Here is a 27,699-nt window from a genome sequence, read left to right as displayed (position 1 = left end):
ACTTGTTCATACATATTAATCTTGCTTATTTTAGTTTGTTGGTCATGTTTACAAGTTCCATGGTTATGGGTTTTTAAGAGTCTATGCTTCGGTTTAACCGTAAATAGCTCTAAACCGTAAACCGAACTTTGTTACTAGTTTTGTTAAATAATTGTTTAAACATACTTATTGTTAAATCTAAGTTTCTAAAATCATTTTTACAAATTCTATGGTTATGGGTTTGTAGAATCTTACCACGGTCTTAACCCGAAACACGATCCAAACCGAAAACCGAACTTTTGTTTAAAGACCTTATTGTTAACTTTTGGTTGTAAAACTTAAAGTATTTTTATTTGTACATTATTATACAAGTTCCTTAGTGTTTGGACATGTGGAAACCATCTATGAACTTGTTGTGAGATGGAAACCGAACCAAACCGATTCTTACTCGCTTAAGACACACAAGTGTGTTTTTTTTAGCCATCAAGACTTGTATATTTCTTTAAAAATAGTTACAAATTGATTTTTAAATATTTTCTTAAGTACTTGGAAATGTTGGATCAAACTTGATCTCATAACAAAGTTTGGACCGACAAAACCAAACACTCGCTTAACGTGCGTTGTTAGTTCTAAAACAATGGAACTACATACTTGGTTAAGTCTTATTAAATTTTATTGAGTTATCTCATAACATTCAATATTTTGGAAAGTTGACTTTGGGTTTGACCAATTATCAAGACCCCGAACCGACAACCCGAACACTCGATAAAAAAAACCGTTTAGTATCTTTATTCCAAAGGGATTTGCATTCTTGCATTTTACCCACCTTATTACTTAACATAGGCTGTGTAAATATTAAGGTTAGATACTTTAACCCGGTTTCGAGCAAACTTACATTTTTAAATGGTTATTATTATAAATTATTAAATAGTTACATTTTAAACCTTGAACTTTAAATAATCAAAAAAAAAAAATTTATTTACATTTCTCAACATTTATTTTGTTTAAAGACCTTCAAGACAACCTTTCTAAATTCAAGACTTCTTTTCATTTTAGGCATTGTGCGTTAAACTCGTCGTTCCGACAAATCTCCAAATTATCATCTTTCAAGTTTACTACTTGAAAGTGAGTACTTCATACCCCATTTTCCATCTTTTATTTTGGGGGTGACATTTCATACTTATTCAACAAAATGCTTTATATTTGAATCTTAAACCACAAACGTAGTTGTATACTTTACCTAAATAATTTCTCTATTTGGTGTTCTATGCTTATATGTCTATGTGTTTATCGCTTTTGGTTGGTGGAACTATAAAATCCTAGACTATTTAGCATCCCCTTATAGCAAGGTGTCGTTAACGTAATGCAATTAACGATAACTATAAAATCCTAGACTATTTGGCATCCCCTTATAGCTAGGTGTCGCTAATGTGTTTAGCGATATCTATTTATCCAAATTACCACTTTTATTTATCGTTTCCTATGCAAGTTTTGTGACTATCTTTATTATATACTAATATGATTAAACTTATGAATTGCTCACCAACCTTTGTGTTGACAAACTTTATTTTATGAAATGTTGCAGGTTTGCATCTTGGTTGATTTATGATTGTGAAGAAAACGACATCAAAGACCTTAGAATATTAGTAAAAATGAACAATATCAAATTTGCCATATTTTGTGATATCTTGTTTATGGTTATTTTATGGATAATTGTTATGTGACATTTTCGATGTTGTGAAATGAAATGAGTTTATTAAATAATGTCACTTTAATTAGTGTCATGTGCTTATGGACAATCGTTACACCTCGGCATGTTCCGCCGCCTTTGGTCGGGGTGTGACAACTTTACTACTCAAATTTATTTCATAAAATTACATTTGAATATCTAATTTATTTCATAAAATTACATTTGAATATCTATGTATATATAATAAACTGGAAATATTTTTAAATAAATAACTTTTATTTTTTAATAGATATATAACTTATATATTAATTATTTAATTCTCTCGAACCGGACTACTTGGCACACTGTACCAGTTCGCACCGAAACGAACCTATCCCTCCGTACCGAATTCGTCTAGCTTAGCGAACCACGTACCCCAACCGCGTACCCGTACCGGAGCGTACCGCGCATTTATGTGACTATGGGGTGGCCTCTAGGTATCAATATTATGAAAACACTGGTCCAATATGCACGCAAATAAACAATTAGCCTTTATTCTTCTAAAAATGAGAATTCTTAATATTTGAGTTTTTAGAACTTGTGTTTTAACTTGTATTATGAACTTATTTTATATGCTTTTTTTAACTTTGACTTTCTTTACTAGGTTTGCTTCAAATATAACATTCGTCAAACTTTCAAACTTCTAACCCTTTGGGTCACCAACGTTTCCATTTTTAGGGGTTTTTGTCCCTTAACGTTAACTATCATAACGGTTCTGTTAAGTACTACGTTACTCACGTGAGGAATATTGACACCTAAAAGCATCCTCAAAATGAAGATGCATAAGTATGAGTAATTATTAAATAGGTTATACATCTCACGTAATTATTTGAATTATTTGAACACAAATTAGATGTATCATTTAATTACATCTAATTTGTGAATTGTGATGGTTCAAGCATGTATTTGTTTTTCATTGGAACATGCTTTTCGTTATCACGGAGTCATTGGTACCTTAACATTCATGTGGATTATTTTCATGATTATGCTTTTGAAACTTCGTGATGTAACCGCGAAATTTTGTTTTGAAAATGTCGTGTGAAAGCTTGTAAAGATGATGTGACATAAGGCTATGGTTGTAAATTGTAATAAAAGGGGAGAAAGGGAGGGAGAGAGTAGCAGTGTTTTTCGAATTTTGGGTTGGGTTGCTAAGGTTCTTGACTAGAAAAAAGCGACCCGCCAAACTACCCATATAAAGTTTGGGTTGGTTGGATTCAAGTTGTTTGGTTTTCGGGTTTTGTTGTAAAATGAAAAAATGTTTTTTACACAAAATATCATCAAAATTCAGCACGCACATAAAAAAAATTCACCAAAATTCAAAGATCATTTGGCGATATGATATAATAATGTTCAAAAGTGCCAAAACTTAATCCAGATACTAAACACTTCAAAGAAATACATCGATAAGAAATAGACAATAAATTTTCGGTTGAGGTTGTTCGGGTTTTTTTTAAAGTAAGTAACCCGATAAACGACCCATTTATGATTTGGGTTTTCAGGTATTCTATAATTCGGGTGGCTTTAGATTCGGTTTTCCTTTTTCTCAATGAACATGAACAAGAGGTAACAAAATATGACACGTTTTGTCATTAATTCATTACAAGATTTCTATTTAAGCAGTTTGTGATTACAATTAAGTGTAAAACCTTAAATAGAATTTGATGTCAAGTGAATTGAGAAAATGAATTGAAGTACCAAACATAGCCAACTCCGCTTTCACTTCCTCATCATTCAAGAAATAATTAGTGGTGGCGGAGCTCATACTTGATGATTAGAGTTTCTTTTAATTAGAGTTTTACAGGTTGGGATGATTATTTTTCCGAATACTCATACCAGTACTAATCTATCATACCTAGTTCTGTACTTACGTGTATGAGTGCGGGTATTCCGGTATTTTTTTTTCAATATTTTGTATCCGTTTAAAATATGAACTCCATATTTTAATCAATGTTGTAAAACTCCCGAGTAGGCGGCCGAGTACTCCCCGATTACTCCCCGTCTTGGCCGAGTACTCCGTAGGTATTTTCCGAGTAATCCCCGACTACACCCGAGTACTCGCGACTCCCTAGTCGACCACCTAGGACCACCTAACGACTTTTACAACCATGATTTTAATATCTAAAAAAAAGTTCCATCCAAGAATATTGTAATTGCCTTTTCAAATCAATCATGAAACAGGAAAAGAAAAGGGGGGAAATGGAAAGGTGATTAGCGAAGATTAAACGAATATAACTTTCTTTAGTTTGATTTATTTTGTTTAATCATTTTGATAAGGTTTTTAGGTTTTTTGTATGTTTTATTATGATACTTTGTTACGAATGCATTTGTTATTATGGTTTATCGGTTTTATATCTGGTTTTGGTATTATGCTTTGATTGCCGTATTACAGTTTTGGTATTATGGTTTATTGAATATCAGTACCGCTACTAGTACTAATTAGCTAGTTTGGTACCTGTCACATACCGGTTTTTGGACCGATTCAGCTAATTTGTTACTCGTACCGGCATCGGTACCAAGATCATTAGAGATTTGAAAAAAACAAAGTAAGGTGATTCTAAATCGGGTACCGTACCAATACTTGTACTCGTACCGACAAATCCGGTAAAATACTCAGTATTCAGTTTTATTGATATTCAATACGGCTAAGATACCAATCTTATTCATGATTAATGGTGTATTTTAAAGTGGTATGAGGCTTTATTGTCATTTGTAGTTTATATATTTGGAAAATCAAAATTATTTAGCAACCACCTAATACAGTTTGTTATAAAATGTGAGTGTTGAGAGTCTTCAAAGAGTTGAAGCCTTCAATTATTGTTTTCTGTTTCGGTAGCTAACAATCTAACATTAACTCAATACATTAATGCCTTACAAAATGTCATTTTATACAAAAAAATTTTATGTCCGTTTTGAATTTTTCGGATTGTCAATGTTGCTTTAAAATGCAATTTTATCTTATATGTATTTAAATGCTACAAATGCCACATTGAGTGACTGGATGAACATGCCATTACAAATTACGACATTACACAAATACACGACGCTAGAGTGCATGGCGGTTTAACCTTGTGACTAATATTAGTCGTTGATAAGTTATTTGGACCGATTATTTAAACAACTTATATGGTGACCGTGTATTATAAAAGAAGAAATTTGTGACTAATATTAGTCGTTGTAAGGTATACGCAAATTTCTATAATAATGTTATAAGGTACATGTGTATATGATAAATTGGCTAAATGCGCTCCTCGTGTACTTGTTATACCCTCTATTGTTTTGACTTAATTTGATATGGATACGCTATACCCTCTATCGTTGTGACTTAATTTGATACGCATACGATCATCTAGAGAGCGGAAACACATGTTTCACACAACCATTTGTTTACAATTCAAGATTAATCAAACAATTTCCTGAATTTCATTCCGATTTCAGTTTCAAATACTCTTCCATACATGCAAAAATGCACTTATTCAACCATCACTTAATCACATACTTCTAATCTAAACCAACACTCAACTAACACTTTCATCCCAATAAGCTCTTCCTTTTCATACGAGTGCCGGAGTTACACCGCCCGACACCGACGGCTTCAGGCTGGCTGCATACTCCCGGGCCCACAAATCATAATGTATGATTTCCTCAAGAGAAGGCGCCGTCACCAGTTCGTCTTGATGCTTCTCGCATGTTAGTTCCACAACCTTAAATATGTCCAAGTAGCTAATCCTAAACAACAACAAACCATCATATTAGTTACACCACTTATGTTCAACCAAAAAGCGCACAACATCGTTGGGCCGGGCTTCTAAAGCCCATTGTTAGGCCCAATGATAAATTGTATGCAATTTTGTATCCCTTATTATTTCTTTAGACGTGACTTACTTTTCATCAATGAACATTTCAACCGCTTTCTCGTTAGCGGCACTAAGAACTCCAGTCATCGTGCCGCCAGCTCGACCAGCAGAGTAAGCCAAATCCATCGACGGGTATTTCACATTGTCTGGAGCTTTAAATGTCAATGATCCCAGCCTGTATAGTTTAAAATAAAAAATTTAAATGTAATTTAAAAAATATACATGTAAACATCCATCTAAATGTGTTACATACTTGCAGAGATCAAGACGGGGCCATGTGATCTCAGAACACGCCACTCTATCGGGCCATGATAACGTATACAAAATTGGCAAACGCATATCGGGCCATCCTAATTGAGCTAGAACAGATGAATCCTGAAAGTCAACAAAAAAGGTCAGCATGGTTCATCAAAAATGTTGACTAGTCAACAAAGGTAGATCAGTAATCAGTTTTCACCTGTGTCTCAACCATGGAATGTATGATAGATTGAGGGTGAATAACGATATCAATATTGTCGTAATCCGACCCGTAAAGATAATGGGCTTCAATAACTTCTAGGCCCTGCAAAACGAGCCCGTTTCATAATACTGTTAAATAACGGTTTTAATTAAAAAAAGAAAAAGAGGAAGCAGGATTACCTTGTTGAAAAGTGTAGCTGAATCCACAGTGATCTTCTTCCCCATGCTCCAGTTTGGATGCTTTAACGCGTCGGCTACTTTAACGTCTTTTAGTTTTTCAACGGGCCAGTCCCTAACACCAAAAAAAAAAAAAAATAAAAAAAAATAATTAACATCAGTATAAAACATATAATCCAATATTTAGACACTAAAACACAAAACTAGTAATTTATTAACCTGAAAGCACCTCCGGATGCGGTTAAGATAATACGCCTTAGCGCACCTTCAGGGAAGCCTTGTATGCACTAAATTAAAACAGAACACTTATATAAATCATGTAACAATAAGAACAATGTTTGGATATTAAGTTTCTTTCGGTTTTTACCTGAAATATAGCAGAATGTTCAGAATCCGCAGGAACAATCCTGACATTATGCTTATGTGCAAGAGGAAGAACAAAAGGACCGCCAGCGATTAAGGTTTCTTTATTTGCTAGTGCAATGTTTTTCCCTGCTTCGATAGCAGCAACTGTAGGCTAATAAACATAAACATTACAGATATTAAACATCATTTTTAAAGATTAGATAATATCATAATATGTTATTAAGTGTTTAATGATATACCTTTAAACCAGCACAACCAACTATTCCTGTGACAACCGTAACACAGTCTGGGTGGCGGGCAACCTCAACGACACCTTCATCACCAGGAATGATTTCAGGCATGTAATCTGCACCAGCCAAAGCTTCTTTGAGTTCACCAATCAACGACTCGTTCTTGATAGAAACTAACTGTGGTTTGAATGCCTTGATCTGCAAAAATGGTTAACACATTATTAATCAACTAATAATTCAAATATTTACATGCAAAATAACCCCCAAATCATCACATAATCAAAATCTATTTTGTTACATATTAGTCACCTGATCAGCAAGAAGTGTGACATTTGAGCCCGCAGCAAGTGCTACAACTTTGAATTTATCTCGATTCTCGGCAACAACGTCCAGTGTCTACACACGAATAAAAAATCAAATAATTAAACGATTCTAATAACAGAATTACAGAATCAGAAGAATTCGAAACTTACCTAGGGGTGTAAACGAGCCAAACCCGAGCTTGACTGGGCCCAAGCTCGGCTCGTTTTGACTTACGAGCACTCAAGCTCGGCTCGGGAGTTGTTTTATGAAGCTCGGGCTTGACTTGTTTTATAAATTAATTTTATATACGTTTTAAATTAGGAAAATTGGATTTTAATAATCCCAACTTTCTGTTATTGGCCGATAATAATCCCAACTTTGTTTATTCCCACCAGTGGTCCCAAATTTAAAAAAGTTGGCTCTCAATGGTCCCCCGTTAAAAAAAACCTAACAGCGTTAAGTTTTTTCCGAATTTCAAACTGATTTTTTAGGGCTTTTGATCGGAAGGAGGATACGAGTACAAACTTAGCTCAAAACGATGCTTCAAATGGCTTGATTAGTGCTTCAAATCGGTTGTTTTAATTTAAAATTAACAAAAATTAAGTTGTTTGGAGTATCGTTTCGAGCTAAGTTTTACATCAATCGACTCGTATCATTCTTCCGATCAAAAGCCCTAAAAAATCAGTTTGAAATTCGGAAAAAACTTAACGCCGTTAGGTTTTTTTTTAACGGGGGACCATTGAGAGCCAACTTTTTTAAATTTGGGACAACCGGTGGGAATAAACAAAGTTGGGATTATTATCGGCCAATAACAGAAAGTTGGGATTATTAAAATCCAATTTTCCTTTAAACTATGTTTATATATTTTGAGAAAAACCTTAAACGAGCCTAAGCTTGGCTGTGCAGTGTGAAATTAATATCTACAAGTCCAAAATAGGTAAAACTAGCCTAAACGAGCTTCCCATACAAGGCTCGAGCTCGAAAAAGCTCGGTTCATTTCAAGCTTTTATCGATCCGAGCTCGAGTAGCTCACGATCAGCTCGGCTCGAGCTCAAAAAAATTCGGCTCATTTCGAGCTTTTATCAACGATTCTAATAACAGAATTGCATAAGCTAAAGAATTCGAAATTTACCTAGGGTGTAAACGAGCCAAGCCCGGCTCGTTTTGACTTACAAGCACTCGAACTCTGACTCCTGAATTGTTTTTTGAAGCTCGGGCTTAGCTCATTTTATTAAATAATTTTATATATGTTTTTAATTTATCTTTATATATTTTGAGAAAAACATTATTCGAGCTAAGCCCAGGTCGAGCTCGTATGTGCAGTGTTGAATTAATATCAACAAGTCCAAAACAGGCCAAACTTAAAACTACACGAGGCTCGACAAGCCTAAGCAATTCCGGGATCGAGTTCAAAAACGCTCGGCTCATTTGAAGCTTTTATCGATCCGAGTTTGAGTAGCTCGCGAGACTCGGCTCGTTCAGCTTGAGCTCGAAAAACTCGTTTTAACTTAAACGAGAACTCGAGCTCAGCTCATGAGTTGTTTCTTAAAGCTCAGGCTCCGCTTGTTTTATAAATTAATTTTATATACGTTTTTAAATATTTTTATATATTTTGAGTAAAACCTTAAACAAGCCTAAGCTTGACTATGCAGTGTGAAATTAATGTTTACAAGTCCAAAAACGAGCTTCCCATACAAGGCTCGGGCTCGAAAAAAGCTCAACTCATTTCTAGCTTTTATTGATCCGAGCTCAATAACTCTTGAATAGCTCAGCTCGTTTACCTGAGTCCCAATGGAACCAGTGGATCCAATTATCGAAATAGGCTTAGGCCCATCCCAGTTCTTGGTTCCCGGCTGAACAACCGCCTTTCCTGGCCACGCCGGCGGCGGAGCCACCGAACACTTGATTCCATTTCTGAATGCTAACTTAGTCTTTATAGAAAACCCACCTGGCAAAACACCCAAAACACACAAATGAATCATACCCATCAACAGATTATCACAAAGTTTGGATTTTTAGTGTAAAAGACACAGATGGCAAAACCTTGAGCCTTGGGAATGTGGGTATTGGATTTGGTGGTGTCCAAGAAAGTGGTGACCCTGGTTTCTGCTGGGTAAAGGGTGTTCAAAGATATCATCTTTTATTGATAATTTGATAGATTGTTATTATAAAGTTGAAGAAAATCTTGATTTAAATGCAGCCCAAAAGGTGATAGTTTATTTAGTTGTGGAAAAGGGTGTAATAACTGTTTGAAGAGAATGGAATGGAATGGTGATTGGCGGTGGACTTGGTGTGTGTTGAGTGGTGAGGATGTTATCAAGGGGTTAATGTTACATTTATTAGCCCTTGAGGTTGGGCTTTGTTTTACGATTTGCCTCTTTTTCAAAATGTGCATCAATTGTGTGTTAGACCACCCGTAGTGGCCACGTTATGGAGGTCGAAAACGGGTCAAAACTTCGGACACACCGCCCCTGGCTCATTTTGGGCGAGGTTCGTTGGGTACACGACAGCGGTTTTTGCAAAACTCTCTATTACTAACTGAGACACCACGTGTCGGAAAATGCCCATATATACATAGTTACTACTACATACACATGGTCTTATTGTGATATGAAACACTTTTTCTTGTGAATTAAAGCAGTTAAAACTTAAATTTATAAACACATTAAGAGAGAAAATACAATATTGACAAATGTATCATGCATAAGTCTCACTTATAGCAGAGCTATTGATAGAGTCATTGAAAAAGAAATCTTATATATAAAGTGTTGCTGCTAAAGATCTAAAGAGAGATACATAAAGCTAAGGAGGTGCGGTGGTGATGGGAGGAGATTATAATTACAAGCCATGGTGATGGTGGGTAGTCACAGGTGATGATGAGTGCTAATAGATTTGTCGGCATATTTACTTTCAAGAATGTTAGTAAACAAGGACTGCTTTTATAAAAACAGAATTTAAAAAACAATATTATTTTTTTATATCATAATTATTAGATAGAAAACCATGATATTTGTGAATTTTTATTTATAAAACATATATACTACAAGACTTTTAAACTATGCTTGCTTTGAGTAATTTGTCTAGCTAAGAGAAGACTTAATTTTTATAGGCATTGGGGGGTTAAAAATGGACACTTTGACTAGTAATAGCTACAATTAAATAGCATTTAAAAATAAAGACTTCAAAAGTATAACGCTATAGAATTGGGTTTCTCTTATGTTACTTCCTGAAAGTTGGGGGCGTAAACAAATTAAGCCAACTCTACGTTCAACTACAATCAAATTATGTTTGTTTAATAAAAGCTATTGCGTCTTTTCTCAAAACCCTATGTAAAAAACTCGTTAGTAGTTTTACAATTGATCTTTGCCCAGGGTTGACTCGTTTATTGTTTTAATTCATTATTATATAAATTTTATTTAAATATATTTGTATTATATAGTATATACGTACAATAGCATATATTATCAACTTTCTTCAAAAGTTTTAAGAAGCTATGCAAGCATAGTGAAACACAAGTCAACCAAGTGTGAAATCCAAAACTAGAGGGGGCAATTGGAATGGATCAAGACATACAAGGGTTGAAATGAAAGTTCACCGGAATCGACAAGACGTGTGGCGACCGGAAACAAGGACTGCTGATGGGATCTCCATATTAATTAAGGAAATAAAAACAATAATAATCTATAATACGACAAAGTCATTTTTGTATGCTCTTCAAATTTATGGGATCTCCACGTTAAACACACAATTGACTTTTAATAAAAAGAAGCCCATTTCAAAGAAAAATGCATTTTTGATAGTTGTATAAAACTTATCTTGTAGCATCAAAATTATATTTTATTTTTTTATATCAAAATTATAGGTTTAAATTGTTTTATACGAGAAGTTAAGTGTTTTATTAGTTATAAAAAATCAATCTAAAAATATTGTTTAGAACATAATAGAAGTTTGGAACACCATTGTTAAATGATGGGTTAGTTAAACTCAATTATCTATGTAACATTGACGTGACGTTTTAACTAACTAAACAATAACAGTCTTAAAGTTACCTATGTTCCAAACCTTGTTGTCTACCAATATTTAAAATACTACACCTAGTAATTTGGAAGCCTGAATAAAACATGCCCCGTCTTTTTCAAATATTTTTACCTTGCTCATTTTTTTCTAGTCTATTTGAAGCGTATTTTTATATAATTTGAGTAGGTTTCATTTTATGATAAATGATCAAAAGGTTGAACAAGGTCACTTCTATTGAATAGCAATGCATAATTTATAAGTAGTGGACACAATTGTTATTTTTTAAAAATACTTTCTCGGAAATAAAAAATAGTTATCAATTTAATAACAAATCATTTGGAAATGTAAGATTGGGAAATAATTAAGTATTTTTATAAGAACAAAATAAATGTTTGGGTAAGGGGAATATTAGGAGCATATATCTGAACGTATTTCAGAAGATACCTTCACGTTCCAATTTTGGCGCATTATTAACGGCATTTGGATTTGGAATATACATCTGATTTAATCTAATTATACTATTAAAGCAAAATGATTTTTTCACATGGTATCATTATAGAGTGTTTACATTGGATTCCACATAATCAATTCTTTTAATTACATTTTCCACCTAATTAACATTCATTAAAATGTATAACAATTCATTAAATGCATAAAATCATATATCCATTATTTTTCATTTAATTACCATTCTAAAATCAATAACAAAACTTTAAGTTATAATTTGATTTAAATGAATATAAAATAGAATTCGTAAATAAATATTATTATATGAAATAACTGAATTTACGTATTACATATAATAATTTTTATTTTTATTATAATTTCCACCAGTGTGAAACACGGGATCTTCAATTATGTCTATGTAAAGTTTTTCTTTTCATTAATTAATTTCCTTATTACTAATTGCTTATTTTTTTTCTAATATATCTGTGTTGAAATTTACCTAATGTTTATTTTTGTTATATTTCAGTTATTGTGTATGAGGCATGACATTTTGGATTTTGATTTAATTAGACAATTAACTTTCAATTAATATATGTTTTTTGTTCTCATGTTATAAGTTATAGAGATGTTTTAACTTTTTATTTATCTTTATTAGTATTTTGTATGGTTTTGTATTTGAATTAAACTAACAATTTAATGTCTCATAATTTATGTAAAGGTATCCTTTTTATATAAATATGACATTTGCATTTTACTAAATTTATAATATACACATATATTATATTTTAAATATGTTTTACCCGTGTGTAACATAGGCACTATCCTAGTTATGTTAATATATAAAATACAATTTTGAAAGAAACACAATGGTTAACATAAAAGTAATGTAACGTGAAGATCTACTCATAAATAAAATATATATATATATTTGTATCACATTATATAATTGTGTTTTTTTCTTGAAACTAAATTAATGTTACAAATAACTTTTGTGAATTATTAACTTGTAAATGAAAATCAACTATTTTTTTTTATCATTTGAATCATTAACGGGTCACTGTCCTGTCCGATCATCTTCATTTTATTCTCAGGAGAAAGCCACCATAGATGATTATAAGAAAATTCGTAAACAACGCAAGTTTTGAGTAAAACAACGTTTAGCTAACTTACTGGAACGGCCTTATTGTTTATATGACACTGCTTTCTTAAATTTAGGCCACGTCATGAGTAATAAATTTTTAATCCTGTAAAAACTAGTATAGCATGTTATTTGTTTTGTCATATTATATATCAAGGTTAAGTGAACGGTCATGTCCACAATACCAATTATTTATAAACGTATTTCTTTTGTGTTATGTGTTTATATCAACCAATATTGTTTGTTTTATACATAAAGAGCTTGTATATTTGTCTTTGTTGTTGAGTTATGACTTTTAAATATCTCACCGTCTTGTAATTACCCCACCTTATCACGATTAAGTGTGAAGTTCTTTCATCATAACTAAGTGCGTACAAAATGTTTCGGTAGTATCTAACATTAGACACTACTTCCGATATGAGATTGGACTTAGGGATGGCACTAAAACCCACACCCAATGGGAATACTCGAAACATCCAAGATGGGTATAGGGTCAGGTAATCGGGTATGGACCATGTATAAATTACTTTTGAAATTTTTCATGGTATGTGACATGTATGGGATATGGTGATAACTCCATTTACCTTATAACATATACATGTTAATCCAATTATACATCCCACATTTTCTTCTCTTTAACTTGAGTTTGTATACTGTATATATGTTTGATTATATAACCGACGGTTTTTGGTGGGGTACAGAACTTGATTTTCCCTATAATTGACCATGGGGTTGAGATTAACTAAACATATCTTAAACCAAACCTTTTGACATCCCTAAGGCTAGTCATTGTAGGTTGGCGCCCCTTGGCGCCAACTCCATATGGAGGGTTCTGACTGGTGGACACCACTGTCGCCCCTCATCTCCCTTTCTTGCTAACCCGCTTAGTCTGAGTCTTTGGCCCCCTTATGTGTTGATGTGGTGGTGGACGTTAACCTACAACACATAGCTTAATCGAAGTATATAACATTACAGATAATTTATATCATATAACTAACAATACTTATTACACGTACATCTGTATAAAAGGGATCAACAAGTTATATTAGCTTGTTTGACTACACATTGTAATCCGGTGACATGTTTGAAAATTATCAAATCAGAATAATTTATTTATTTTTTTCTGTAACAGTTAACACACACCCTTTGATTTTATTACTAACTAGATAGTTGTCAATCACAAGGCTTGAACTCTTGATTCTATATATATATATATATATATATATATATATATATATATATATATATATATATATATATATATATATATATATATCTGTGTGTGTGTGTGACATTTGAGCCAAAATAAGGTACACCTCAGTATGTATTTACCGATTAAGCAAATAAACGCCTTTTGCGTAACAAACGAACAATCAACCGAACGGGTCGGGTTATGACCCAGATATCTCGGGAGGGCCATCTATAAGTGATATACGATCTATACAAGCTAAAATATTAGAAATATGGTCTTAGTTTGATAGAAAACAAGTTAAACGAAAACATGCTCGTTTAACTACCGCTATAGATTTAAACGCGAAAGATAGTTACAAACCGAGCATTGTATCATCCGTTAAGCCGAAAAAGACATACCAAACACTTATTTGAAATGTTTTAAGCGATCCGTGAAAATATTTTTGATTTTTACAAACATATAGTATGCTTTTATAATTTTACACAAAACTAGCCAAAAAACACTCGTTTTCGCGCTGTTTAACGCACCCGATAAGTTTTTCGCGCAAAAAAACCGAACCCGAACTAAATTTGGACCGGGATTTTCGTATTTGGGCTTGAGAAATCAGAAACTTGGGCCAAAATGGGCCCATAGAGTTCCGGCCGCAGCCGCCACCCCACCCCCCTTCATTTTCTTTTCACATATAAACTAGATTCAAGCCATATTTCAACCTCATTTCTTGAAAATTCTGGACACCACTTCTTCTCCAGCGAAAAACTCAAGAAACCCTAAGGTAAGGAGCTTAAATAAGTAGCTTTTGAACTTGTTTAAACTTGTTTAATACCATAAAAACATGTCTTGATTACTAAAAATCATTCCTAACCGTGTAAAAATCCTAAAAATAGCCCATAAATATGTTTTGATCATAAACACGGTAAGGAACCTGTTTTGATAGTTTTTTGGCCATAAACACGGATTAAAGGATTGAAACGACGTTTTTACGGGTCGAAAGTTCGTTTTTGTGCACTAGCCGAAACCCTAAGTTAAGGGTTGTTATGTTGATGAAAAATTGCTTGGTTTGTGATATAGGACTTGTACCTAGCTTTCTTAGAAGCACAAGAACCTGAAAACTTGATTAAAAAGTCGGAAACGAGCCAAACCTGCTAAGGTAATGCCAAAACACTCGCTTACGGGCTATTTAGGTTAAGGTTGTGATGTGCATATTTTTAGGACTTGAAACTTTTCAGGGACATCAGGGACCATGTCAATGAGTCCATGTTCAAATTTGGTAATTTTTCGACCATCCGAGAATATTTGGCGAATTTATTACCAAATTGGGACGTTTATTTGGGAAAAATAGCTAAAATACTTCAAAAATTATGAAATTTTTCTGGGAACTCATATTTGATGTGCTTTGAACACATATGAATTTTGGGATCATTTGGAGAAGTTTAAAGATGTTTTTTTTATATGCGTTCGTGTGAATTTTTATAGCCGAATTTGGGCTGAAAATAATATCGCACGAACTTTTAACATTTTGAAATTGATACGGGTTGATTTGGGATATGATTTGAGCATTCAGGAATTTTTGTGGAAGTTTTAAAAATTGTTTGGGGTAAACGGACGATTTTCAGGCGAAATATAGCTGATAAAATGAATTTTTATAAATTAATAAATCAGTAAATAAATTCCAGAAATATTTTTATAAAAAATATACATATTTTAATTGATAAGTGGTTAAATTTTCATAATTTTATGATTAACGGTTAATTAATTATGCTAATCTGAATATTAAACAAATTCAGTTTTTATAACAACCGGCAAGTTCACGACTAGTGAATCTGCGGGAATATCAAAACACCAAGAGTGATCAAAAATCATATTTTTGGGTTAATTAAGTAAAAATGAACTTTTCTATGAGAAACCTGGACAATCCGGGTGGATTGTGCGCGTTTCTTCTCAAATCAAACTGAATAAACGGAAACGGGCCCCGTGGCTAATCCGGGACCCTAATAGGTGATCTTTCTTTATAACTTAATCATTTTGTTAACCAATACATTTACCCAAGCTTATTTTCCCATAACTGTTTTCTGAATGCGTAAACGAACAACTTGGCCCAGCTGGGAAAACGGAAATCTGAGCCAAGTTCAGTTCTAAGTATTAGACATTGAACAAAATCACAAACTAAGCCTATTGCCACTTTCTGGGCGTTCCAGCTACACCCAGATTAGTTATATAGCCCAGTTTAATATTGAGATTATAATAATATTAAAATATTAATATTATTATAATATTGATTATAGGAACTACTGATAGCGGACCGAACAAACCACGAGCTGATACAGTACCGAATATCTACTAAACCGTGAGTTTCATGACCCCACTTTTAAACAGTTTTACAAACTTTTGGGGTGAAAAGCATGTTTGATTACATATACATACCTGAAACATGTACTGATGTGAATTATCTAAGTGCTAACACATGAAAGTCCTCACGATCACAGTGATTAACGTCGAGCCGGTGGCTTGTGAATAGTACTATTGGTTTGACAAACCCAAACGGAGCCGGCACGGTTTGCCGAGACACCAAAACCGTTTGCACATGACCATAAATTTTTATGAACCAGCTATGTGGTGTTAGACATAGCTACCGTGGCATGTTGTGGGCGGAAAGGGGCCACAGTGGTTAATTGAGCGTGGGAAATGAAGGCACGCAGCACGAACAGTCAAGGCTTCACTGTAGCTTAGCATAATTACATCACATACATCATTTACATACATACATACTTATTTCATGATTACAAGTGTTGACTTGTGAATACTCATTTCTGTTTTCTTGAAACTCGTGAAACTCACCAGCTCTAGTAGTTGACCCATTTTAAACTGCTTTTCAGGTATACCTAAATTGGAATGATTGGGTGATTTGTCACTTGCCTGAAGTGTGTGGTTGATGCTATGTGAATAGAAGCAAAGGCGTTAGTAGTAAGAACGTGTAGTTAACGAACTAGTTTTGTTTGTACCACCTAGACTGTAAAACAATGATAGAACGAAGAATGTAATATAATGTAAATTAGTTTGTAATGTTTCTTTATAAACAATGTGTTGATACCAGAGGTGTCTATTACATTCCCGTTTTACGCTTCCGCATTGTGCTAGTCGGGGTGTGACAATATATATATATATATATATATATATATATATATATATATATATATATATATATATATAGGGTAAGGTTAAAATGAAATCCCACTTGAGTTGTGAAAATTCGCGAAAACCCTAGGTAACATCGTTTTTTTTTTTTACATGTAATATATGTTGTAACATTTAATACAAAACACCGAAACATTAAAAAAAATGTTTTGCTATTTTTTAACATTTTTTTACTAATTTTTTATATATGTTTTCAAAAGAGAAAAAAAGTTATATTTATATTTACATTTTTTATTAATTTTAATTGTGGACCACAAGATTTAAACATTAATTAAAAACATGTGTTTGAGAATGAGTTTCTAGAGTTTTCATACTCAAGTGGGTTTCATTTTATACTTAGCATATATATATATATATATATATATATATATAGGGGAGGGATATTTTGAGAACCATGTTGAGTTTTAAGAACTTAAGAACTCAATTCTTGGCCACACATTTAATTAAATGGATTGGAATATGTGATTGAAATTAAATCTGACCAAAAAGTCAAAGTATGAGAGAGAATAAATATGTAAGTGATTACACAAACTTTTATTTCCGTTACACATGTGTAAAAAGTCGACTCGGTGCGTAAAAAATTATGTAATTGTTTTACGTATATGTAACCTACATATATTACGCATGTGTAAAAAAAATTTTGAAAAAAAAAATCGTTACGTTGAGTTCTTTCGAGTTCTTAAAACTCAAAAGGGTTATCATTTGAAATCTCCCATATATATATACATATTGGGTTAGGTTCAAATAAGAAGCTTGATTTTATTAAGAAGGCTAGGAATGAGGGTATTTCAGTCACACTTTAATATCAAAATCCACTTACATTAATTTCAAAAACACACTTACATAAAACCCGATTACATCTTCACTCATCTCCTACAACCACCACCACTCCACCGCCCACCGCCACCACAACCGTCACCCACCGCACCACCTCGCCGGAAAAGTCCGAAAAAACACAATGGAAAACACTATGAAAAACACAATGTAAAAAACACAATGGAAAAAAACACTATGAAAAAAAACACAATGATAAAAACATAATTGTATGACACAATGTAAAAAACACAATGGAAAAACACAATGAAAAATACTATTGTATAACACAATTTGTAAAAAACCCACTATTTTTTTAAAATTTTTATATTCCAATATGGTACTCATATAAAAGATAAAAAGACACTCGTTGTTATGGTGAATTTATTTTTCAATAAAAACGTCGTAAAAAAAAAGTTATTGACGTTTTAAAATGATGGGCGAATTTGACATGTGCCTTGCATGTGGAGAGAAAACGTCAACAAATGTGTTATTATGCCATCCCCCTTCTTTCACACTTGATTTCCCCCTAAACTAATCTCAACCCTCCATATTCAAAATCAATGGACAAGATTACTTATTATCCTTCTTATAAAAACTATACTTCCTATTATAATCTAACCATATATATATATATATATATATATATAGAGTAGGGTTCAAATAAAAATAAATAATTTCCTAGGAATGGTAAGAAGAGCACAAAATTTGAAGCTAAGAAACTATTTGAGCCTATTTAGGAAACTATTTGGTATTTTGAAAACTACTAATCTCAACCACTAGTTCCTAGATCCAAAGGCCTAGATCTATTCTTACTCTTTCTAGAAAACTATCTCTTTTTATTTTAATCCACCCCTATATATATATATGGGTGGGTTCTAGTGAAAACTCATCTCAAAGAGAAAACTTAAAAACTCCTAAAAAAACTATTTTTAACTTTTAAATTTTTTTTTGAAGTTTCTTTTTTTTTCCATTATTCTTATATGTTGTTATTGGTTAAAAAAAAAACTTGTCGGTAACCTCGTCGGTATAGTGCGCATGTGTAATATAAGATTAATAAACACATCGAATACAAAAGCGTTTGTATATATACAAAAGCGTTTGTATTACATCGAATACACGCATTGCATATATACAAAAGCGTTTGTATTACATAGAATACAACACTATTGCACATATTTGATACACACTATTGTATATATACAATATAAGATTAATACACACATCGAATACACATTAGTACGTATGTGTAATACAACATTAATGCATATGTGCACCACATCGACTTTTATTTTATTATTATTTTTTTCCATATAATACAACACTACTACATATATATACAATACACAAATATTGAATATATGCAATAAAACACTATTAAACTCAAAAATACATAGTAATACATATGTGTAATACAACGGTATCGCACAGTAATACGAATATGCATTATAGCGGGGTTTTTTTTATATTTTTATTTTTTTTATATTTTTCGAGTGAAATATAAGAACATATAAGAATAATGGCTTAAACAGAATTTTGAAAATATTTTTTATTTTTAATTACAAATAATTCTTTAGGAATTTTTAGGAGTTTTTAAGTTTTCTCTCTAAAAGTGAGTTTTCTCTTGATCCTCTCCCTATATATATACACACACCTTGATACCATATAATATCATTTTATATATAATCTATATAATTGACCATTTATACTTCACCTAGCAATATAAACACCTTTCATTCAAGTCAAAGGAACACAACCTTATATTTATGTTGCAATTATTCAAAACGAGTGTTCTGAATATTACTTTAGAAAGATATAAAACAAAGAAAAACTCGACAAACAATTTAGAATGCAAACTAAAATATCACTTTGATGCCTTTAACTAAATTTTATGTATGATAAATAAACCTTTTATAATCTTTTTTTTAGTGGCCGATATAAATTAAGAGCGAAACAAAATCTAGAGTAGCAAGTAGCTAGTCAAGAAAGGACAAACACACCAAATTTCTTCGTCACCCTTTTACAATATTTTTTTAAGGAAAAGCGAACACCATGATTCCCGATCTACCCATCCAATATTCCCCAATGTTTTACCCACTAAACACTATGATTTCGTAGCCGCTTATGTTCACTAGTACCTACTAAAATGTTAACAAAGAAGTGGAAAACGTTTTTGTCAACTTGATCACATAAATAATTATTTAAAAGAAGCCTCACTTTGACCAACTTAAATCCTAGTATACAATTGAGTTGTGAAGTAGCACCACCATGGCTCCTTTTATAATATTCGTGGTAACAAATTGTTGCCCCTATTTGACCCTGTGTCTTTCGGTCTTTCTCGTGTCATGTTTAATTTTGATATTGCTGTTTTGGTTTTTATGTTTTAGGACCAAATACAAAGTATTTTTAACATGAAAACAGTGAGAACCAACTTGCTGTTATTATTAGGTTTGTTTTTATAAGTGTTTGCTGCAATTTTTTTGTTCGTATTTGCTGATTTCCGATTGTGAGACGTTATAAGTATTTGCTGATTTACATTTTGTTAAGGTTTTTTCTTATGTTGTTATAAGTATTTGATATTATTTTATTGCTAATTTTGATTCTTTTGTTGTTATTATTAGATTTTTTCCTTATTATTATAATACATTGCTTATATATATTATTATTGTAGTTGATATTGTTTTCTACGTTCTCATTTTTTATAGATCGGTATTGTTTCCTAATGATTTATTCTCCTATTTTTAATTGCTTGTTTCATCCTCATGATCACATTGCTAAATAAAATAGAAAAGAAAAAAGAAAGATAATTAGATACCAAAAAAATTATAGAATTATGTGATTCGAGGGAAAAGTTATGAGTTGGAGAAAGTTTTGGAACTATTCTAAACTTTCGAAAGAGAAAGAAAATATGTGCTTCATTTATGTGTTGAATAAAAGTATAGAACCCAAGTCTTCTAAAGAAGCGTTTATTGATAAAAGCTAGGTTGATGTTACGAGTGATGAAATACGTTATCTATGTTAATTGTTATTATCCGAATCATGCTTTTCTAAAAGTAAAATGAAAAACTAAACAAATCATTATATGGTTGAGTAAATATATTTTTTCGAATTGAAGTCTTACCATCTAAATATAGTATTATCTCAACGAAACTGTTGCTTAGAATTATTAACTGCGACTAGGTTAACTGGTTGTGAGAAGACCGAGGGCTCATTTGAGAACTCTTTCGCTCTCACCTGACCACTCGTCTTATTGTCTTCCCGATATGTGTTCTTATTTGTATTTGTTTTAAGTTGTGTTTAAAACTCTCAACAAAAAGACCAAAGTTGGTCAAAACATACATATGAAAACAAAAAAAAAAAACATTTTTTGTGCATGTCACTAACAAACATATGTGATGTGACAGTGGCCCTTCTCTTCGCTAGGATATTCTTTTGTTGACCCATCTTGCCCGTTGGGCCTGATTCCGGCCCAGGCCCATTATTATGTGTGTTAAGAAAACCATTTTCATATGAACAAAAACAAGGAAACAATCAAACAAATAGCAATCTAAAACCCAAAATTTGGTAAAGCCCAAAACACTAGATGAAGCGCTTGTTTATTGTTTTTACTTTTAATAATTACACAAGAACACTGATCATGGAGTAAAACAATAATTTCATGTCACTTAATAAAAAGTTAAAAACCAATTCATGTTGTTACTAGAGCAGTTATTTCAGTTTAGGTTAAGACGGGAGGAACAAAAAGAGTTTCACGCAGCTACGAAATACACATCCATGATTCGCCAACTTGAAACCGGTAATGCGCCTACTAACCAGGACATTGCACGTTTATACGCCACACTCACACATGAAGCTAGATGAAGCCATCTAGAGATGCTCGGTAGCGTCGACTGTACACGTTTTGTTAGGAGAATGTGCGACAAGTTTGCGAGACCAGTTTATGAGATGCAATCATAAAAAACCAACTATCATGCTTGAAGTGGTGGTGTCGAATGTTTTATGGATTTGGCATGCGTACTTTGGTGCTCGCTGTTCAAAAAACGACGTCATTGGTCTACATCAATCCCCAAAATTCAATTATAAAATGCATGGAACCGCACCGCGGTGTCCATTTGTTGTCAACGTTAGACATATACGAAGCGATTATTATCTTGTTGATGGCATTTAACCGTCTTGGTTTGTTTTTATAAAATCTTTTGCATATCCAATTTCCGACAAAGAAAAAATGTTCAAGAAGTTACAGGAATCGACGAGAAAAGATGTTGATCGAGCCATTGGTGTTTTGAAAGGTAGATGTGCTATATTTAATCGACCGACACATGCAATGAATTGAAATAAGAGAAAATAAAGAGTATGGTGTATGCGTATCTCATATTGCACACTACTAGACATTGTGGTGGACCCTTCGACCGAGATAGCCGTTCTGGATGATATTATTTTATTGTGGAATGAAGAAACCCAACTTAGATTACGATACGATCTAGTTGAACCCTTTGGTTTTTTAAATTTGAACATATCTAGTATTAAATTTATTTTGTTTTTTTATTATGTATTTTAGTTTCATATTTAATTATAAGGATTTAAATCTAGATAATAAGAAATCTTGGATTCTAAGTGATCAAATGATGAATGGCTTGTGTGAAAAATGGGTGGAAATGAGTTTAAGTGATGAAATGACGTGTCAAGATATGATTGGTGGGTTTTACGTGATAAGTGGTAAATATATAAATCAAGGTTCGAATTTTGACGAGCCGGTTTTGGTACCGCTCAGAGTTAGTTTAATCCATGATTCCTTACTGTTTTATTTATTTATTATTTTTTTCCCAATAAACCTCCTTTCTCTAGGGATGGCAATAGGTCGGGTTTGGAACGGGCTTTAATAATCGGGTATGGGTTTAGGTAATCCCAAACCATAAAGCCTGTCCCGAACCCATAGGGTTTTTATTGGGTAATTAACCATCGAGTTCAGGTTTCTATCAGGTTTTGACAAAATACCCGTTGGCATACCCAACTTCAAGACCCGTTGGGTTTCTATCAGGTCGAGCTAATTAGGGAATCTTTATCCGTCGGCGCTGGTTAGGGAGAAGATGAACTAGATGAGAGGTGATTTGTGGAGGTGAGGTATGAAACTATGGATTCTAGAAATGCTGCCAAAGTCAGATGTGAACGTGAGAAACTAACGGGATTTGAAAATTGTAATTCACTATTTGTTATTACTTATTACGAAAAGGAAAGATAGCCAGGCTATAGAAATTTGAAACACCTATTGCTTCGATGTTCAAATTCATATTGTCACATAGATATATAATTGATTACTATATTTCAAGATTATAACATACTTTATATATAAATGAGTTTTACCACCCAGACGGTGGTAACACCAAAGCATGTGGTAAGTCCATGCGAATTCGTCAGTTTTGGTTACGTGCATTATGATATTGGAACTGAAACAAAAAATAAAACAAAACAATAAAAAAAATAAGGTGGATCAATGTGGTGCGCCAGTCACTGAAACTCGAGCGTTAATAAAACTCAAGTGTTGTCGATCCCGAGCGTTGAGGTGATGAGTCTTCACAAATTTGGGCGGTCTCTGTCACGTTCGTTACGGCATCGAAACTAAAACAAAAATTGGCATTCTTTTTCGTTAAGCTAATTATGGTACCGGAACTAAAACAACTCGCGGTGATTCAACGCAAATTTGGTCGTTTTCACTTAACAACACAACCATCCGGCCCACACCAAAGTTAACGTTGATAGATAACAATTCTCATGTATACATAAACATAAGTAACACACTTGGAAAAAAAATAACCAAAAACATAAGCAACACACTTGGAAAAAATTAACCAATTTTTGCTCCATCAAAGATTCGACCCCTGGGTCAGATAGAAAGTTTTTATGTTGTATTCGAAATTAGTCAATTACAAAATATGTAAATAAATCAATAATGGACGTGCATGATACAAAATTGGTTGATTAACGAATCCTCGTTTACCGTGTTTACTCATTTCAATTTTATCCACTATGTTAAAAGTCATTTTAAAAAATATGGGCCGCAAAAAATATAAAAAATTTCTTGGATTTAAAACTGGTTTGTTGGTTTAAACCGGCAATTCTTAAAAAACCGGTGGTATAATGTTCTAGCAAACCACCCGAAAATATCGGGCTCTAAATACTGACCACCTTATGAAAATCCTGTATAACCAGTTCAACCGGCCGGTACGTACCGGTTTTCAAAAAATATTGTGTTGAAGTAACAAAAATGAAGATTGGCATTATTAACGTGTAAAACATATCCCGAAACCATATTTGTAGGTGGACGTATTCATTTTCTATTATTCCACTTGTTAAAATAAGTAAAAAATAAATATACGAAATACAAATGTTTTGCACGTTTATGTTATGCAAATTAATTTTATGGCTAATATAAGTAGTTAAAGACTAAAACCATCTAATATATATAAATACTAGGTTATAAACCCGTGCGATACATGAGATTGGGTACAAAAAAGCTTAACTTAACAACACCAATTATGTTTAAAATACATTGGCAAAAACAAACAATCAAAAAACTTGAAATTAGCAAAATGCAAATATGCCCATCGCCAGTACAAAATAGACGTGGGAGCAAAATAGACATTGCGGTAAAAATGACACCATGGCTAATACTATCTGCATGCGAAATTAACCAATTCAAAACCAAAATGAAAAGGAAAATACATTATATAAACAGTTAATTAGACCATCGCTCATATCACTACTTCTATATATGTTTTGGTAAATGGATATCTTCCCTAGTTAACAAAGTCGATTTTATCAATATTTTGATTGATAAGTTAAAGAATATCGAGACCATATATTAGATAAAAAAAATGAACTCTTATTGATCTTGTAAGACGTTTATAAAAAAGAATAAATGGGTGATGTTAAAATTTTCTAAAAAACTTTAATATAACTTAATTTATAATCTTTTTCAACTGAAAATTACTTAAATAATTCAAATTTTCATCCGTTGGCCAACAATAACTTTTATTGAATGGATGATTGTTTTTTTGTAATAAATAAATATAAATAAATAAAGGAAAGATGGTCATCTCAAATGACCATTTATTATGTTCATTTATTATCTGTATGTTAAATAGAAGGTCTAAAAGTTGTCTTCTAATAGTTTTGAGAGCCTTTATGCATCGTTTAGTTTGAAATAATAAATGGTTTGCATAACAAATTCCGTTAGTAATTTATTTGAAAACTTGGTCATTTGTATATTGTGGCCTTGTGGGTCAATCTACATGTTGATATTTTGATGTCAATATAATAATATTATATTATAAGTTATATCATATATGTAATATAAAACATGCCTGTAATACAAAACAGAAAAAAAGTGAAAAGAAGATTTATACCAATATAATAACGATCAGAAATAAAACTCACTTAGAACATTTCTACAAGCTCCTTTTATCTTCTTCATAGTCCTTCCTATCACCATCACTGATTGAAACCACCTCTGCAACAACTATGGAATTAACATCAAAACTCCACCACATCGAGCTCCGCTCCACCGTGAAGCATGCATGCTCCTGCTTACTCTCCTGGCCCGTTAAGCAGTTTGGTGCAGCAACACCACTGATCAACTAATGCTATTCAAACACATAGGAACAAATCATAGCAATGTGTTGCAATCCAACCAACACTGCAATACCTTTTTTTCTCCATCGTTCCATTAGTCTATATGTTTACACGGATAACTTTGACTATCAACATCCCAAGAGCAGCCCATACACCGTATCCCAAATTGCTATCACTCCCTTTACCCATGTTCCATGATTACTCATGGCAGAATTCGACTTTATCTTGGATTCCAATCCAGCCCAATGCACACACTTTAGTGTATACTCAATAGCCACACCTTCACTTATTATCCATGTAGCTATCAACCCAATCTCTTCCCATAACCTATAAAAAAGTATAAAAAATCAGTGTTTAAAATGCATGAAGTAAATATACAACATATCAATGCACACCAAATTTTTAGGATGCAAGAACTGTTCTCTCTAGCAAAGCTCCCCTTATAATTTACTATTTTTACCACTCTCATCTAATCCATTTTATATGCCCAACCATGCTTTTCCTATGCCCCACTGTTTCTTTAATTGTCAAATTTAAGTTCTGCTGATATAAGATAAAATTTAAAATAATCTTGTGTAAAGCTACTACTAAAAGCTGATATGACATAGTTAAACACTGCTTTACATATGACTCAATACTTAATGGTATAAAAAAAGCTTGCAGAAACTACAAAATTTAAAACCTTTTTTTTGCATCTTTTTCATAAATCGGATAAAGAAGATCCATGAACCTTTTTCTAGTACCTTCGAAAACGGTGTCTTTGCTCCCTAAGATGGAAGCTTCTACTTCATATTCATCTTCCCTTTGATTATTTGAAACTGAATAATGAACTGAAAAACACGTTTCTTGATATTAAAGCGGTTGGATCTAAGCCGACATAATAAGTTATGCCATAGGTAAATGAAGCTTTGGAAAAATGGGTACATTGAAAGAATTAGTTGAAGTATTAGTGTATTACCCAAACCGAATCGCTTGGTTCATTACCTTAAATGCTTAAAATAGATCATCTGTTGCAAACGTTAAGCTATCAATTGCCCATTGTCTTGTCATGTGCAAAGGCTTGTATGTCCACCTAATTATTTTGGACGTAAAATAAGCTTTACATGTAAAAGACTTATCTTTGGACGTAAAAAGTTATTATTTTTTTTGGAAGCTTTGCATATAAATAAATGTTAATTAAAAGATGTTCTATTAAAATATGCTCACGAGCCAGCTTAGCTTGGTTTGCAAACAAGCTAAGGCAATAACTCGCTTGTTAAAAGGCATGTTGCTCGCTTGCTTAAATTAAAGTCCAAATTTTAATATATATAAACTATAATCCAAATTTTATTATATATAATAGATTATAAGTTGTATAGTTTATAAGTTCTACGTTATATGCATGTTAAACATGTTATTTTCTCTCTTTGTTTTGTTTTTTATGCATCAATATGTTAAACAATACAAAATAACAAATTAAAAGCTCTAAATATGAGCGAGCTAGTTCGACGAGCCATGCATGAGCTGCCTGATCAAGCTTTAAATAAGTTGGCTCGAGCTCTTGACGAGCTAAACCTAAGCCCACGTTGTCTTGACTCGTTACTAACTCTATCAATATATGCACATTGTAATATAGTATTCATGTCCGTTTGTTAAGGGAAATTACTTGATTGATTGTGACTTGGAGTAATTCATTGAACTAAAAAACTTAAAACTTAATTTTCTAAGGTAAATTAAAAATATCTCATAGCTTACGGCTATAACTACTCCTAAGAAAATAAATATATAAATTACGTATTTGAATTGATAAACATGTGAAAATCGACTTTCATACATTTTGTTTATGGGGATTAGACAATTGTTTTTGACTTTAAGTTAACAAAGAGCCCTATAAATATACATCCCATTTAGCTTGGTCTCAAAATCACACACCCAAGTTCATATTTCAAATATTCCCCATAGATTGAGGTATATAGTTAATTCCCTCCATGCGGAGCGGATGAGTTTTCTTGTAGTTTGACCTTTTAAATTGCTGCTAATAGGGTGGTAGTGGCAATGACTCTCTTTGATTTTAATTTATATTTGCAAATATTGGATTACATCGAAACAGAAGGCAAGCGGGCAACAAGCTGCGCCGCTACTCCTTTTTGAATCACAAAACCCAATCTTTTAAAAACTATATTTGCTGATCTTGG

The 27,699-nt window shown here is 32.6% G+C and overlaps 1 protein-coding gene across 2 annotated transcripts; it reads right to left on the bottom strand.

Annotated features, from left to right (window-relative positions):
* Positions 1-5,137: 5,137 nt before the first annotated feature.
* Positions 5,138-9,286, bottom strand: LOC143636946 (1-deoxy-D-xylulose 5-phosphate reductoisomerase, chloroplastic-like). Of its 2 annotated transcripts, XM_077104423.1 has the most exons (12): positions 9,141-9,286; positions 8,879-9,045; positions 7,104-7,190; positions 6,804-6,992; positions 6,566-6,715; positions 6,418-6,485; positions 6,202-6,313; positions 6,020-6,124; positions 5,816-5,937; positions 5,591-5,737; positions 5,235-5,434; positions 5,138-5,191 (listed from the first exon to the last, which is right to left on the bottom strand). In XM_077104423.1, the coding sequence occupies exons 1-11, from the start codon at positions 9,232-9,234 to the stop codon at positions 5,260-5,262; spliced, it is 1,416 nt and encodes a 471-aa protein (XP_076960538.1). In that variant the 5' UTR covers positions 9,235-9,286; the 3' UTR covers positions 5,138-5,191; positions 5,235-5,259. The 2 variants fall into 2 exon arrangements, with proteins under 2 accessions (XP_076960538.1, XP_076960537.1); XM_077104422.1 differs by having other exon boundaries at positions 5,140-5,434.
* Positions 9,287-27,699: the final 18,413 nt, after the last annotated feature.

The sequence above is a fragment of the Bidens hawaiensis genome, unplaced genomic scaffold (genome assembly GCF_021521415.1).
Source record: "Bidens hawaiensis isolate Kalapana, Puna unplaced genomic scaffold, B.hawaiensis_p1.1 tig00008086_1, whole genome shotgun sequence".
NCBI lineage: Eukaryota > Viridiplantae > Streptophyta > Magnoliopsida > Asterales > Asteraceae > Bidens > Bidens hawaiensis.
The sequence above is the reverse complement of the archived record's forward strand: the minus strand, read 5'-3'. Positions and strand labels throughout refer to the sequence as shown.

What these genes read in the sequence shown, in the direction of transcription:
- LOC143636946 (XM_077104423.1), bottom strand. Translation starts at nt 9,234, where the DNA reads ATGATATCTTTGAACACCCTTTACCCAGCAGAAACCAGGGTCACCACT. An exon ending in CAGCTACACTTTTCAACAAG is followed by an intron (nt 6,125 to 6,201) that starts GTAATCCTGCTT and finishes CTCGTTTTGCAG; the next exon opens with GGCCTAGAAGTTATTGAAGC. An exon ending in CCCCGTCTTGATCTCTGCAA is followed by an intron (nt 5,738 to 5,815) that starts GTATGTAACACA and finishes TAAACTATACAG; the next exon opens with GCTGGGATCATTGACATTTA.